The sequence below is a fragment of the Penicillium hordei genome, assembly GCF_028827395.1.
Source record: "Penicillium hordei strain IBT 12815 chromosome Unknown utg000002l_segment0_segment0, whole genome shotgun sequence".
NCBI lineage: Eukaryota > Fungi > Ascomycota > Eurotiomycetes > Eurotiales > Aspergillaceae > Penicillium > Penicillium hordei.
In genome coordinates, this window is record NW_026623143.1 from 4,467,858 (window position 1) to 4,483,217 (window position 15,360).

The 15,360-nt window shown below is 47.1% G+C and overlaps 3 protein-coding genes across 3 annotated transcripts; 1 reads left to right on the plus strand and 2 right to left on the minus strand.

Moving 5' to 3' along the window:
- Positions 1-4,546: 4,546 nt before the first annotated feature.
- N7537_005011 (bZIP transcription factor) lies at positions 4,547-5,635 on the minus strand. The gene is made up of 3 exons (XM_056896068.1): positions 5,378-5,635; positions 4,759-5,318; positions 4,547-4,689 (listed from the first exon to the last, which is right to left on the minus strand). Exons 1-3 carry the CDS (start codon positions 5,538-5,540, stop codon positions 4,558-4,560), a joined length of 855 nt encoding a protein of 284 aa, XP_056755816.1. The 5' UTR covers positions 5,541-5,635; the 3' UTR covers positions 4,547-4,557.
- Positions 5,636-10,417: 4,782 nt separating this feature from the next.
- Positions 10,418-11,823, minus strand: N7537_005012 (branched-chain amino acid aminotransferase, cytosolic; the record flags this gene model as incomplete). The annotated part of the gene is made up of 4 exons (XM_056896069.1): positions 10,418-10,430; positions 10,483-11,181; positions 11,232-11,529; positions 11,586-11,823. The coding sequence occupies 4 exons, from the start codon at positions 11,821-11,823 to the stop codon at positions 10,418-10,420; spliced, it is 1,248 nt and encodes a 415-aa protein (XP_056755817.1).
- A 728-nt stretch (positions 11,824-12,551) lies between these two features.
- On the plus strand, positions 12,552-15,318 carry N7537_005013 (putative protein kinase Scy1; the record flags this gene model as incomplete). The annotated part of the gene is made up of 2 exons (XM_056896070.1): positions 12,552-13,992; positions 14,045-15,318. The coding sequence occupies 2 exons, from the start codon at positions 12,552-12,554 to the stop codon at positions 15,316-15,318; spliced, it is 2,715 nt and encodes a 904-aa protein (XP_056755818.1).
- Between the last annotated feature and the right edge of the window lie 42 nt (positions 15,319-15,360).

Below are 15,360 nucleotides of genomic sequence, written 5' to 3' on the forward strand. Positions count from 1 at the left end.
CTCATAATTTATCATCAAAAAAGTACAGGGGGCATGATTTGCAATCCAAATTCGGTATACAAAGAAATCCACATTAAGTCTAGTGCACTGGGCCGGCGGACTGGCGGAACGGCGGGTGAGCGGTCCACCTGGAAATCCTTGGGGATTTAGCGTGTCCGCGTATAACGGTTAGCGTATATGTATATGCAAGCCCACCCTGGTCAAATTATTGGGGTTGGGCGCGTAGACAATACATTCGACTTGGTTCCTCCTATGAAAATGCCGAGATACTGGTGTAACGCTGGAACTGTCACATGGCATATGTACGGGGCATATGTACGGGGCATATGTATGGGGCATATGTATGGGGCATATGGCATAGGCAAGGGCGGTTGATGGCGACGCGTGTGATTCCCAAGGATTGGGTGGTGCTGTTGATGAGCTGTTATAGTGGGTCTTGGCTGATGGGTGCATGGTTTGCGTTGGTTTTGGTTTTGGTTATGGGTTGATCTACTCCGTAGTTGAATAAGGGGGATTGTATATTGCCACGCTCCTCTCTTCTTCGTTTTCCCTATTTTGTTCAAACACTTAGTGGTTTCAGTTGCTGGGGGTTGCTAGGTTTTTCTTTTTTTTCTTTTTCTTCATGAGCCTCCGGCGCTTAGTTCCTTGCCCCGGAGCATGCCAACCTCCGGTCATATATCGTTGATCACGTTGCTATATTAGTTTCTCAAACAGTGGTTTATCGCTTTCCAGCCAACCCTTGTAATCATCCTTCCTCCTTCAAGCCTATATCTATAAGAATACGAGACAATGTACAGATCCATAGAAGAATAGTGAGATCTTTAACTTTAATGTCCCTGCATAATCTTACATCTTGGCACTGGGTAATAGGCCTTGACAATCAGCCTGAAAGTGTGACGATTCTCCTAGTATGCTAGACATTACACGGGGGAATTGGAAGGATGTTTGCCTACTATGGTCCTGGTGTAGACGATAGGTGGGTGCTGTTTCTTTTGCTGTTTATTTTGCCTCCCTCAAACCTTAATAGATGAAGAACAATAACCCTACTCACCTATCACTCCTGGTTACAAAGACTTTATTTGCTTTGATATTCCTGTAGCTCGGAAGAGTCCCGATTCCGGACAGATTTCCGCCTCCGGACGGCACTGTCCTAAGATCAACATTCTGGGGTGTCACATTATCAGAAATCCGTGAAACCAAGAGGAAGGGTAACCAATTGTCGGGGAGCGATATTATTATGAAAGTCAAAGGATGACTCAAGAAAGGAAAGAAAATATGGATTCTCCTTCGGGGGACTTCGATCCGACATTCCATCATCTGTGGTCTGTGGTCTACGAAGGTGAACTCCTGACAACACGACTAAAGCAGGTTTCTCTTCCCTTCTCCAATCGAGCTATATTAACCGAGTTCCTTTTTTTTTTTTTTTTTTTTTTTTTTTTTACTTCTAAAAGCACATCCAATGAGCTTTTAAAGCCGCGTGGGCAAATTGAGAGCAGACTACCTGCCGCTTTCAATCCACAATATAAAACGACTTCCGGGCCTCCGGTGGGACATTCAAGCCAGAATTTAGAAACTAAAATAAACTAAGAGCAAGACAAGCCTTTGCTTGCAATACGAAGAGCTTATCAAGGCTTGGAACTGGAAATAAGAATATTATTTTAGTCCAAACATGTCAGGTAAACATTATTAACGCACGTTCTCCCTTTGCCCGGGAAGAACCCGAGCCTAAATCGTCAATCCTCCAATGAATACTCCGTTGCCTCAAATATCCATTGGAGGCTCATATAGCACAACAATACCGTATGCATACCCAATTAGTGCCACGCACTGTCAAACACACTGCGTGGTACCCCGGAATGAATTGAACGATCTGGACCAGCCCCCAAAAGAAGTCCAAAAGCCGAAATCCAACCAGACTTCGACCGAGCTCGACCGAGTATTTCCCATGCATGTCCGTCCGAAAATAGTATCTACAAAATGGCTCTGTAATAAGACACTAAACTAACCATGTACGTATATGCACTTGTCGCGTTGCTTTCCCCATTCGTCAAGGTTAAACCGATCCAAGAACTCCAGACTTGAAAACTGAAAGACCTATTCCCAATACTACGGTCTCCCGTGCTGCGGCCAGCCCCACTGCAGGAATGTGGAGTTTGACGCATATCCCTTAAGGCGTCCGATGGGTCTGGCAGGCGATAGGCTGACTTGTTGATTATCGAGTCTAAATTATCATAAATTATCATCATTTTTCAACGGGATTCACATTCAGCTTGGCTCGTCACATCTGTGGATAACTCTGGGAACTTTGTTCCGTTCTACTTTTTCAGTTGCATATTCCTGTTTTCTTTTCCTTTTTTTTCGTTTTCGTTTGTTTTATGTATGTGGAGTTACTGTCGGACTGGGGTTTCCTTGTAGTGTATTTGTATGCTTTAGATATATCCCCCGCCCTCCGGAGTACGGAGCACGGAGCACGGAACACGGAGCACGGAGTACCGGGGTAAATGTTCTCGAGCATTCCTAAATTCATTCAGCATGAAAGCCCAGGCTGAAAGACGCCTTTTTTTCTCTCTTCATTTGCTTATTCGGGCTTTTCCATGCCAAACTTCCTCGGCAATATTGACCGGGTTGACCTTTTTGGCTTCTGTAGATAAGGTTGAGGACAATGCGGGTGAATCACTGCAACATGCAACATGCAACGTGCAAAGAGGGGGATTTGGAATGTAATGTTCATTTATTATAAAGCACCTTCCTTTTTGGCCAATGCCAACGATCCTCTTTTGTATATTTTGATCCACAGTCAGGGATGGGGGATAGGCGGGAACGCTGCAGACCAGAGCCGCCAACCCTGATAAGAAGATGCCGCCCCCAAGCTAAGCTAGGATAGGAAAAAGAAGATTATTGGCTGGCTTCGACATGCATTCATTTGACCCTTTAGCCTCTGGCCCCTAAATTCCATGTGGGTTGAACGGGAATAAAAATGACCTAAATTAAAGCTGATTTTCTGTCATTTCAGCCCCAACCCCTCAAATGACTAGTAAAAAAAAAAACAGTAGACTAGTATACCGTTAACGGCCGATATCTTGAGGAGGCCATTGATTTTTATTTTCATTTTTATTTTTATTTATTTTCATTTTTATCTTTATTTTTGGACGCGTCATAGTATGATCCGAGGTTTCTTTGTGTTATTGCATATGGCCGTGATACCGGACCTGAATAGTAATCACTGGAAGGAGTCATAGGTGGGCGATGGCTCCGAGACCTTTCGAACCCGGATGTAAACTGTCCCTTATAGCCGGGCGAAACATCGCCAATCCGAAACGGATGCGAGTGTTGGGAAACGCCAGAGAAGGCATGTTTTGCTTGGCTCCAGTTTTCGGCTTTAGTCTTGAGGGGACCTTGGTTAATGTGCTGTCCCTAGCCAAAGTACAAATGCGTGAAAGGAGGGGGGAAGCGAAGAGTTGAGGCGCAGCACAATCCTCGGGCCAACTCCGTACCTCTGCGTATATCCTATGTAACCGGGATAGTGGGGATTTGATGGGGCGGATATTGCAGATTACAGCTTGCAGATTGCATCATCCGATGGATTCGTTGGAATTTCGGGTCCATCTGGAAGGGAGCAATTTCCAAATCCTTTCAAAGCAAATTTGGGGTGGCTGTTTTAGTTGCCAATATGTCGGGAACGAGAGTGTTGCGTGGGGGGTGGGTATCGTCTCGTTCTGCAGGGATCGGGGGTTTCCCAGTAGACTGGTCCTTAGTTGATGGTTATTGGACTTCGGTGAGTTCGAGACTTGTTTGAGTCATGTATGAACTAGAACTTGTCCGCTTTAAGAAACTGGTCTGTGGATTGTCATCTTTAAACTGTGTTTCAGTTTCACTAGTTAGGGCTATCAAACTGGGGAACATCAAAGAATAGAGGATACGAAGTACGAAGTACGACAATCACCGTTGAGACCTCTAGAACCGGAAAGCGTTGAGCTGTAAAATGTTTTTGGCTAAGCTGAAAATGAAAATCCCGCACGGAGGTTTGGGGGCCGTGGAGTTATGCAAGTCAAGTTGAGGGTTTGAACCAATCACTATAAGAATGCTCCCTTGTTATAATATAAGATTCTATATTGAGAGATAATCAAATTCGCCATCTGTACTCTGTAAATCTGCATTTAATCAAAACAGAGAGAAAACAGACCCAAAAAAAAAAAAAGCACAAAAGACAAAAGACAAACCCAGAAAAGAAAAGAAAACAATTCAACGTGGCTCCCTAGCTCATCCCTGTTCCCTTTTAACACCGCCAATAAAAAAAGAAAAATCAACACCAGTTATCATGCAACTATCTCATCACACGTAGAAAAAAAAATAAAAAAAAGGGCTAACACAAATACCAAAAGAAAGAATAAACCAAAAAACCAAAATAGATAAATAAATCGAGAGTGGAGAGCTCGGGAGAAGGCAACAGGAAAAAAAAAAAAAACGTGGCGGATGGATTCGAGTCCGACGTTCGGGGTCAGACCTTGGGGCGGAAACACCCGCTCGGTCTGTTGCGTCCCCGATCCCCCGATCGCCTTATGGCCGTAGATCGTACTCATAATGCATTTGAGGTGAGCATGGGGCTGATTCCGGTGTGAGCGGGAATGTGAAAATAGATGCCTCTGGTGACGTCGATGGTCGATCCTCGTAGTATGCAAGTGCTGGCATCTGGAAAAGAAAACACAGACAGATATTAGCTGACTGGTCGAATGAGTATGTTCAGCGAGGAAAATGTACCGGAAGCGCAGAAGGCTGGTGTTGAGAATGGGACTGCGCCTGGGCTTGCTGTTGGCACAGATCGATCCCGGCCATAGTTGCATAGCTCATACTGAATGGACTGATCAGGTCTTCATCATAGGCCAGTTTGCGGGCCTGCATCGATGGAAGCACAGGGACCAGCGAGGGGACGGGCTCGCCATACTCGGTCTGGTAGGCGATTTCGCTGTAGGTGCTCGGTGCGGCGTGGTAGATGGGGGACTGGGAGTAGGCGGACTGCCGGTAGGTGTCATAGGATGACATGGATGGGTAGGAGAAGACTGGTGGGGGTGATGCAGAGAGCTGGCGAGTACATTGCTGGGCGAACATTGTTTGACGGTCCTCGGGGGAATAGTAGTCGTACGGAGCAGATCGGTCTGACTGCGAGTGAGGCTTGACATCGGTGGGTTTGGAGGATCGCTGCTTTGTTCGAGTCTTTGGGGATGGCTTCGGAGACACTGGCTCGGCGTGTGATTGTTCGGGTGAAGCAGAAGTTGCAGCCCGTCTCTCGAGATCTTCCAAGCGGCGCTTCAGTTTCTTGCCTGTTGGGTTGCGCCGAGTCAGAAAATGTATGAGACTCTGGGATTTGTCTTTTACTTACGATAGTTGCGCTGGGCGATACGGTTTTGAATGCGGCGACGCTCCGCGAGATCAGAGATCTTGGTCCAGTCCTCGTTTGGGTTGGCGTTGGGACTGAATGCGCTGCTGTTGCTGTGACTACCACGAGAGCCTGAACGGCCATCATACGATGGAGAGCGATTCATGGTAAAAGAGGTAAAAGCTAAGAGCGGAGACAAAAGATAAAGTACAGAATAGAGCGTAGAGAATAGAGAATAGTATAGTATAGTAGATGTAGAAGCGTAGAAGGTGAAAGTGGAGGGTTGTGATAACGGGGCTATGAGGCTAAAGATCCGAGACCAAGTGGATGCCAGTATATTTATATATAAGAATTAAGAGGGATCTCTTAAGGCTCCCCATTGATCAGCTGGAATTGGTTTTTCGGGCCTTGCAGCTAAGCCCCGTCGCGATAACCAGCTCAGTCCGTGCTCGAATACCATTAGACTCGACCTGCCATGTGCACAAAGTCCCGGTTATTTTATTTTATTATTGTTTTTTTCTTTTGGGTTTTTGGGGTTTTAATTAATTTGCTCGGGGATCCATGTTCAGCCTCTGGTAATACGGCAAATTAACACTCTTTGGGATTTATGAAACCCTCTAATTACTCTAATAGCCTATCAATCTACTAACACACTTAAAACACCTTAATATCTTGAAACAATTAAAACACCCACCTATTCAAGGCTAAACCAAATCTATTAAAACTACTAAACTACTAAACTACCAAACTGCCAAACTACCAAACTGCCAAACTACCAAACTACCAAACTACCAAACTACCAAACTATCAAACTACTGAAACTACTGAAACTACTGAAACTACTGAAACTACTAAAACTACTAAAACACCGACAGACCGGTCAGTTCTGGACCAGGGGGTGAATCTCAGATCTAACATGTAGCACAAAAGTTGTACGGCGTATGATCCAGATCCAAGACGGTAGGATGAATTATTGGAGTTGGGCCGGGGCACGCTAACCAGACGTTCGCTTGGAGGGTGATCCTCATTCGACCTGACTGGCCCGAGACACGATATGTCCAGGGATGAAACGGGCTGCGTGGATTTTGGGGTTACACCTTGCGTTTTACTTTCTTTCTCTATTCTCACGTGGGCTGCTACAATATGCACGGTCATTACCACGTTTTTTTTTTGTTTTTGTTTTTTTTTTAAATCTTCATCTTGGCAACGGACTAAGGGGATAAAGATCTGACTCTTTGGCGGATCATAAGGATTATTCCAGTATTGGGGTAATGGAGAGTTTTTTGGCGTGATATTCAGGACTATAGACAAGGAAACTAAAAAAAATGTTCACTTTTCTGGGGAGTCTAGGCATCCTGGAAAATCGGGCCTGTATCGCCTACAAAATTCTCTTTAAACCGCAATTGGGTTGCTCGTATACATTGATTCACCTGTACTGGAATAGACACACTTTCCTTCAATGACATTTCTATAATTAATGTAACTTCACTTTTCTTGGCAGTTTTTCTTTTTCTTTTTCTTTTTTTATAATTATTGTAACCATTATTATTCTCTGTGATGACTTCATTAACGCGCTTCCACTGGTTGCCTGATTGGCGGCATCGCGAATACCAATCTAGGCATATGATGCGCAATAAATCCGTATTCTCCGTACTCCGACTCCGTACTCCGTCCGTAGTTAGGAATTAGGAATTAGGGATTAGGAATTAGGAATTAAGGTACATTATTTGCCAACTATCCAGTCTATTTTCTAGTCCTCGGAGATATGCTCAGACCCGGATGCTTGACTCCGAACCAAAAAAAAAAAATACAGTGGACATCATTCGTAGTCCGGACAAGGGGGTTTAGAGGGCGGGGGAGAGGGAAATCCACGAAATCCACAAAAGAAAAAAGAGGCTCTTTTTCAGGTAAGACAACTTAGGCTATGAATAGGTAGCCTTGCAGGGTCTCTCCACCAATCCGGGTCGGAGTTAATAGCAGGAATGCAGTGCGTATTAGGAACCAACTCCGCTAGTGCGTGGCCCGAAAGTTCTCGTCATTGTCTCCCTATATAGGGCTGAACAGGACACCTTCTTATTCCTGATCGAGTAATGTCGTAGAGGCATCCCATGACCTCAGTGACACGCTCAATGAGCACGACAGCTCAGGTACCCCGTACATACTTGTCTTCACCGCTAATGCTGTCCATGCCTCCAGCTGGAATTCTAAGCATTGCACAGCCATCCTAGTGGAAACTCTTCCTCCTGCAGGGATTGTAGCCATTCACATACCATGGTTGTCCCCGGATGCTTGGATGGGTTGCATTTTGAGCCTTCTAGTCACCATCTAGAAGAATGTTCCTGGCGGTGGACGACTATCATGCAGCCCCCGACCTTACTGTGTCCGAGATGCACCCCCCATGACACACGCCTGTCTGCAGAATGCCTCGTCTCTTTCCCCATTGTGATTTACTTTGCTTTTTAAAATTTCCCATTTTAAAAAAAATTTTGGGGCGAAGTTTGATGTGACTCAGGGAAGATCAGTGACGGCAATCTCTGAGCCTCTTGCGTCGTGCTGGCACGTTGGCGTTCTCGGATTGGATTGTTACACGAAACACGAAATGGACCGAGCGCAAAAGACCATTCAAGCGCACCTACTGGGCGCGTCAACCTCAGCCGACTTTCCTTCAAATGGATTAGCCTAGGTCGGGGACGTCGGACAAGGCGTCCAGTGCTGAAGCTGGACACTATCAAACAACATCACCCCGAATGCGAGTCCATGGCAACTGCAAATCAAACATGGTTAAAATTGTCTAGCTCATTGCTACTCTTCCAAGGTTGTCTCGAGTCATACAGAAAACATCGGCACTTAATGACTCCCAAGTTTGCGTTTATATTTGTCCTGTACAGGTCAACAATAAGTCCGGAGGAGAATAATTATAGACTCTCGTCGGGGGTATCCCAAGATAAGAAGAAGCTGACCACCAGTTCCCCTCCAAGCCACACATATCCCCCCGAGTCCGCTTATCTCCCGCAATGCAGCAATAGAATTCATAAGAGTCCTCATTGCAACCCACCCGAATATGCTGAGCACCGCATTCAGCCTATGAGATCAAACAACCCCCATTGTTATCCATGCAGGACATTCTGAACCGCATGTTGTGTCCCGCTGTGATTCTAATTTTTGCCCAATACGTAGCTGAAGGGCGTACAGACTGAGCCTGAAACCTTCTCTAGTACGGAAAAAGCCGACCCGTGCGTTCTTTTTCTACTTTCGCTCTCACTTCACTTGTCGCGTCTGGGTTTAGCCTCATTCCACGTGGCCCACGTGCTGCATGTCGCCTACTTTACCTAGTTTTCGGTCAAGTTACATCTAGATATGTACCGTTGGTCTAGGCCGTATTGTTGCGATATGACCCATTCACCCGAACTATCGATTGGAGATATTGATTGGGTCTCGAAGCCCTTGTGACTAGATTGACTTGTATGGTCCTATCTCTAGGGCTTGTCCTCGGCTAGCATATGAGGGGAAGTCAACGTGAAATGTCCAAGAAACGGGCGGGGTCATAGGTACGGGTGGCTGACACTCGTCAGCACTGTGTCGGTACAGAATCAAAGCTGGGAGGTATGACTAACCTGTCTGAAACTCTATGTGCTTGGATGTATCAAATTGTATAGAATGGCAGATGTCTTAGCACTATCTGTGCTTAATGCTGAATCTGGTGGTCGGCCTTGGACAGGGTTTACATTATCGCTGGAAGAGGAAGATTTCGGGTCCTATTCGAGCTATTGGCTTTAATGAAATAATCTTAGGTGACTTTTCTGTAAATGATGGCTTAGAAAGTGTTTCGGGTCTCGGAGCAAAAGAAAATACCGTAAAAAAAAGTCCAGTGCTTACTGTTTTGTATTTGACCACCGTTAGTTTATCTACCGATTCCGGTAGTCACGGTGATATATGAAACCAAATCTATATGATTTGCTAACCGCACCCCCTAAATAGTCTTTTCTTAAGGAAGAGATATAAATAAACTACTAAAGACCAAGGTTTACTAAGTAGTAACTGTAATTTATGTTATTTATGCCATTTACAGCGCCTTTTCTTCTACTATAATCTGAAGATTCTACTTTTACAAGCCTACCAACAAAGTCTCTGTCGCTTTTTCTTCTTCTTCTTCTTCTTCTTCTTCTTCCTCTCTCTGGGTAAATAGGCTATTGATCATTGCGTTATATAAACAAGTCCCACGCCAATATATAACCACATTCCACTAGCTGTAATGAAGATATATAGTTCAGTCTCAATCAAAATCATGCAAATCCTAGTACACTTCCAACGATAGAGCCCATGCTGTCATGTGAGTTCTTTGTTTTCCCCTCGCAATGGGCTGTTTCACACATCAAATGATAACATAAAAACCCATCAAATACTGCGTCGAATAGAGCAAAGTCTTACCTGGATAACGGGAGTATAGGAGGCTGTCATAAAGCGGTGAAATCAAGAATCAGCAAGAAAACCACCACCTCGAAAGCCGTTTCGTCTCTACTAGCCTCTGAATGGCCTATCAGGTCTTGGTTACTCCAAAATTTCTCCTCAATCAATGTCCAGAGGGCATTCCATTGAGCTAGTATGCGAATGGACCCCGGCCCAATTACAAAGTCCATCGTGTGTTGGTATACTACGACTTGGGGAGGGCCAAGGGAGCTAAACTGACTAGATAAAACCTCACCTAGGTATATGTCTCCCTTTAGCAACTGCGATTTGACACTCCTACAGCATGTGACCATACTCGGAGTATACACTGGAAGGTGATTCCCTTTCAATATCTCTACAAGATCGTGGACTCAACGAAAAACCGAAAATAGTAAACATCAGAAAAGCTCTCTATGTGAAGAACCAAGCTCCCGATGGATATGTAAAAGACGCCCGCTGCTGCTCGGTAGCCTCGGTACCTCAAATATTCAAACAAATGCAAAATTAATCAAGAAAATATACCCTGCGGACTTTTGAAAGCCTGTCGCCATACCACAAAGCCTGGGTGCAGAAGCCCTTTTATCTGACATATCTGTCTTAGATAGTGACACTAATAGATTGTTAGTATATCGTCATCCGGTTCAACATTAGGGACAATTTACCTCCAAGGGTTCTTCTCGTCACCGTATTGGATACCCTCGATCCAGTTCTTCATCTGGAGAGCAATCTCACCAGCCTCCTCATCCTCCTTCAAACCACAATCAACCATCTTGCCTCGGTAACTGATGTTACGAACAGGGCTGACGATGGCAGCAGTGCCAGCGCCGAAAACCTCGATCATGCGGCCCTCCTCAGATGCCTGGGCAACCTCAGACATGCGAATCTTGCGCTCGGAAATGTTCCAGCCCTTGGGACCGAGTCTCTCACGGGCGAGAGTCAGAACAGAGTCACGAGTGACACCCTCCAAAATTGTACCGTCAAGAGGAGCAGTGATAAGCTCCTTCTGTCCGGTCTCCTTGTTCTTCAAAGCAATGAAGAGGTTCATTGTGCCGACCTCGGTAACATATTCCTCCTCGCCGAAGAGCCACAGGTTCTGCTGGAAACCACGGGATGCGGCCTCGAGTTGAGGCAGAATGCAGGGAGCATAGTTGGCTCCAAGCTTCTTGTCACCAACACCGCCGGGCCAGGCGCGGACGGCGTAATCAGTGGCCTCCAGGGAGATGGCCTTGAAGCCAGTTGGGTAGTAAGGACCCACGGGGCTGGCAATGACATACAGGAGAGCGGATCCCGGTGGGCCAACGCCCAGGGTCTTTTGGGTACCGATCATGGTAGGGCGAAGGTACAAGGAGTAGCCACGAGCACTATGGAGGTTAGTAATGATGTTCATCTGGTGTACACAAGATATGCTCACTCCGGGATGAACCGACTATCGAGCTTCACAAGTTCTCCAATGATCTTTGTCAGTGCGTCACCGTCCACGGTAGGAAGAGCAATGCGCGCAGAAGACTTGTTTAGGCGTTCCATGTTCTTGTTGGGGCGGAACAGACGGATGCCGCCGGTACTGTCCTTATACGCCTTCATGCCCTCGAAGCATTCAAATGCATAGTGGAACACACAAGTTGCAGGATCCAAGCTGAGGTTCTGGTAGGGGACAATGCGAGGTGCGTGCCATCCGTCGGTAGCTGTCCACTCCACGGAGAGCATGTGATCTACAGTTGCTTCTGGTCAGTGACTGGACGGCAATAAAGCGCAGAGATTCACTTACCTGTGAAGTACTTGCCAAAGACAAGATCCTTGGAGTCCGTTAGCTCCTTGGGCGTAGTGGTCTTAGTGATAGTCAATTTCGAAGCATCAAGACCTGGGAGCTGGGAGGCGGCCGCCGTGGAGGCGCTGAAAGCTCTCTGCCATGTCCGGCTGGCGGCAATGTTCTGTGACGAGAGGACGCGGGGCATTGCAAGCCCGGTCAGTGCCTGTCGGCGAGCCAATTGGTGAAGCGACTTCATGACTCTGGTGATGTTAGGAACGATTCAAGGGCCAGTCAGGGGTATAGAGAGTGGAGAGTGTGCCAATTGAGTCACTGGAAGAATTATAAACATACTGAAATCGAGCAAGTCAATGGGGGTTTATATCACAAGTAGAAGGATGACTCCACACCAGAACTCTGTATCTCTGCGGAGCTCGAGAACAACTCCGATGACTCGGAGGCCTAAGATGTGAAGTTCTGCCACCGCCCTACAGATACAGAATGTCGATGCGATATTGGCCAATCAGCAGCTGTAAATTAGAGTTGTCCGCCGACCTCGGCTTTATTCGGCTCTCTGCGGTTTGTGTCGGTTGAGCTGGATTGAGTCAGTTGTGAGAGTTCAGGCGCAACCTGCTGCGTCAGCAATAAAATATTTAATGCCTAAGGCAACAGAGCATCTATTGACAGTATCACGTGATGAGTCTGATAGGAGTTGTTATCGAGGACTTGAGGTCGTATTGGGTGGGTTGACCAAGTATGCAACCTGTGGACAATTCCTCTGAGCCTTTGAGCTAATGTTTTTGACCCCCCATTAGCCATCGAATTCCAACTTCGGCTCGCCTCCCTTTGAAACCCCTTCTAAATTCCGCTGTATTGAAAATAAACATGTCTTGTGCTGGCTATACCGTGACGACACTGTGAAACGAACAACTCCCTTCATTCCATCGACTATCGTTCAGACCAATTCTCGCCTGCGGCCTCATCACAATGTTCTCATCTGCGCTTAAGTCGTTCAGTTCCAATATTTCCGCCAATTACCAAATCTCCCCTAACCCCACCGTCTACTCCGGCCCCTGGAAAATCCACGATGCAAAGAAGAAGTCTACGGGAACGGCCGCATCCGTGTTTATCTTTGATCGCAAGTCACTAGAGACACGCTCTAGTGGATTTGGGAGGGGTTCTGGGTCCTCCTCGAAGAAGCTACAGGACGATGTGATCGAGCGACTTAAGCGCGAAGCAAGCAATCTAGCGCGCCTACGGCACCCATCGATTCTTCAGGTGCTCGAGCCTGTGGAGGAGACGCGTAACGGTGGTCTCATGTTTGCCACGGAACATCTCACCGCCTCACTTTCCGGGCTGCTGCTAGAAAAAGACGACCAAGAGAATACCACACGCGCTGGTTCGCGAAGCAGCCGGTACGTGGTTGAGGAGGCTGATGGGACTCGGAGAAGAAGAGATGTGGATATTGATGAGCTGGAAATTCAAAAGGGACTCTTGCAAGTTGCCAAGGGTCTTGAATTCCTCCACGAGTCTGCGGGCTTAGTCCATGGAAATCTGAACCCGGAGGCCATCTATATCAATGCCAAATCAGATTGGAAGATCTCTGGTCTGGGATTCGCGGGGCCTCCGGACTCTTCTGAAACACGTTCATCGCTGCCGCCATTGGCTGTGTCTGAGGTTCTCTATCAGGAACCGAGGCTTCCCGCTTCAGTACAATTGACCCTTGACTACACGTCGCCTGACTTTGCCATGGACTCCAACGTATCGTCAGCCGCCGATCTCTTCTCCTTGGGTCTTGTCATCATTGCTCTGTACAATTCTCCGCATGCCTCGCCTTTACAAACGCACGCAAACTTGTCCACATATAAGAAATTGCTGAGCTCTCCGTCTTCCACTCCATCGCAGAGCAATAATTTCCTCTGTTCGAAGCCGATTCCCAAAGATCTAGTTTCTCATGTCCTACCGAGGCTCATTACCAGACGGCCTGCCCAACGCATGAATGCTCGAGAGTTCCAACAATCACAGTACTTTGATAACGTGCTAGTTTCCACTATCCGGTTCCTGGAATCTTTGCCAGCAAAAAATCCCAATGAGAAGTCTCAATTCTTGCGTGGTTTACAACGGGTACTACCTGAGTTCCCCGTTTCTGTTCTAGAGAGAAAGCTATTGGGAGCGTTGATGGACGAATTGAAGGATCGGGAACTGCTTCCGTTGATATTGCAAAATGTCTTCGGCATCCTACAGCGGATTCCCAACGGACGCCGCGTGTTCCCAGAGAGAATCATCCCTCGTCTGAAAGAAGTATTTGGAATTGGCTCGGGCAAGGGGGCTGCTGAACGAGACTCGAAGAAAGATGCCGGCCTCATGGTTGTGCTTGATAACATGAATCTGATTGCTGATAGTTGTTCGGGAATGGAGTTCAAAGATGGTGCGGTTTGTCAATGGAAACCTTTCGGCCTATATCTAACGTTTATTTCTAGATATTCTACCCCTGATTCGGCTCGGGCTGGATTCTCCCACACACTCTTTGGTGGATGCTTCCCTTAAATGCCTTCCTGTGATGCTCCCAGTTCTCGACTTTAGCACGGTCAAGAACGAGGTATTCCCTCCCATTGCTGCCACATTCAGTCGCACTAGCAGCCTTGCTATCAAGGTCCGCAGCCTGGAAGCTTTTAGTGTGCTTTGCGGGGCCTCTGCGGATGTTTCAGACGGGCTTGACGATGATCTGTCCGGAATCCAGGCGACCAAGTCGAAACCAGCCAAGTCCTCGATTTTGGACAAGTACACCATTCAAGAAAAGCTTGTCCCATCTCTCAAGGCGATCAAAACGAAAGAACCGTCGGTGATGATGGCGTCGTTGAAGGTGTTTCGTCAGGTTGGGACCGTCGCAGACACCGAATTCTTGGCTTTGGAAGTTCTGCCGGTTCTCTGGAGTTTCAGTCTTGGGCCACTTTTGAGCCTTAAACAATTCAATGCCTTTATGGCTCTGATAAAAACTCTCTCAACGAGGATTGAACAGGAACAAACCAAAAAGCTGCAAGAGCTATCCTCTGCCGCTGGATCAACGGGCTTCCAGAATGGTGCTGACGAATTTTCGCAGTCCGCCACAGGCCTCAGTTCGCCCGATGCGGACGCCGGTGCTGGCAGCTTTGAGCGCCTTGTTCTTGGAAAGAAGGCATCTCCTACAAATGGCCAGAGCATTGATATGTGGGGTAGTATGGAGCCAGCCAAGCCAGCGGTCCCTAGCATGTCGCCTTCATTCTCCTGGTCTTCAAATAATGCAGGCATGACACAACAAGCGAATGCCTTGAGCCAGCAGTCTAATCTTGGCTTCCGTTCCATTACTCCAGATCAGAAATTGGGCTCTTTCCCGTCTCTTGCTCCTGCTCCTGCTCCTGCTCGGCAAGCTTCACCGATTGCTCAAGCCTTCCCTACTATGCAGCCCTCATCCTCTGCCTGGGGAACCCCGGCAAATGCCAATGTTCGATCCCACACAGGCCCACCGGGTCAGACTTTGGGGTCCATGTCGACCATGACACCCTCGAATCATATGTCCGGGTCAACTGCTCAACCGGCACCCAACTACTCCTCATTCTCAATCCCCCCACCTCCTGCAGGAAACATGTTGTCCAACAGCGCTATGAGGCCCCCTCCGATGAACACAGCCAACAGACCATCATCTTTCCAAGGCACAGCCGCGACACAGCAGGGAACTCAAAAGCAAGGATTGGACAAGTATGAGAGTCTGATATAAGAGACATTTCTTGTTATTTTTTTGGCTGATACCCCCTTTTAT

Bases quoted from the DNA above. Each gene is read 5' to 3' on its own strand.
- N7537_005011 (XM_056896068.1), bottom strand. From the start codon at position 5,540: ATGAATCGCTCTCCATCGTATGATGGCCGTTCAGGCTCTCGTGGTAGT. The intron at 5,319-5,377 runs GTAAGTAAAAGA...GCAACCCAACAG, and splicing joins TATCGCCCAGCGCAACTATC to GCAAGAAACTGAAGCGCCGC. The intron at 4,690-4,758 runs GTACATTTTCCT...TTTCTTTTCCAG, and splicing joins ACCAGCCTTCTGCGCTTCCG to ATGCCAGCACTTGCATACTA.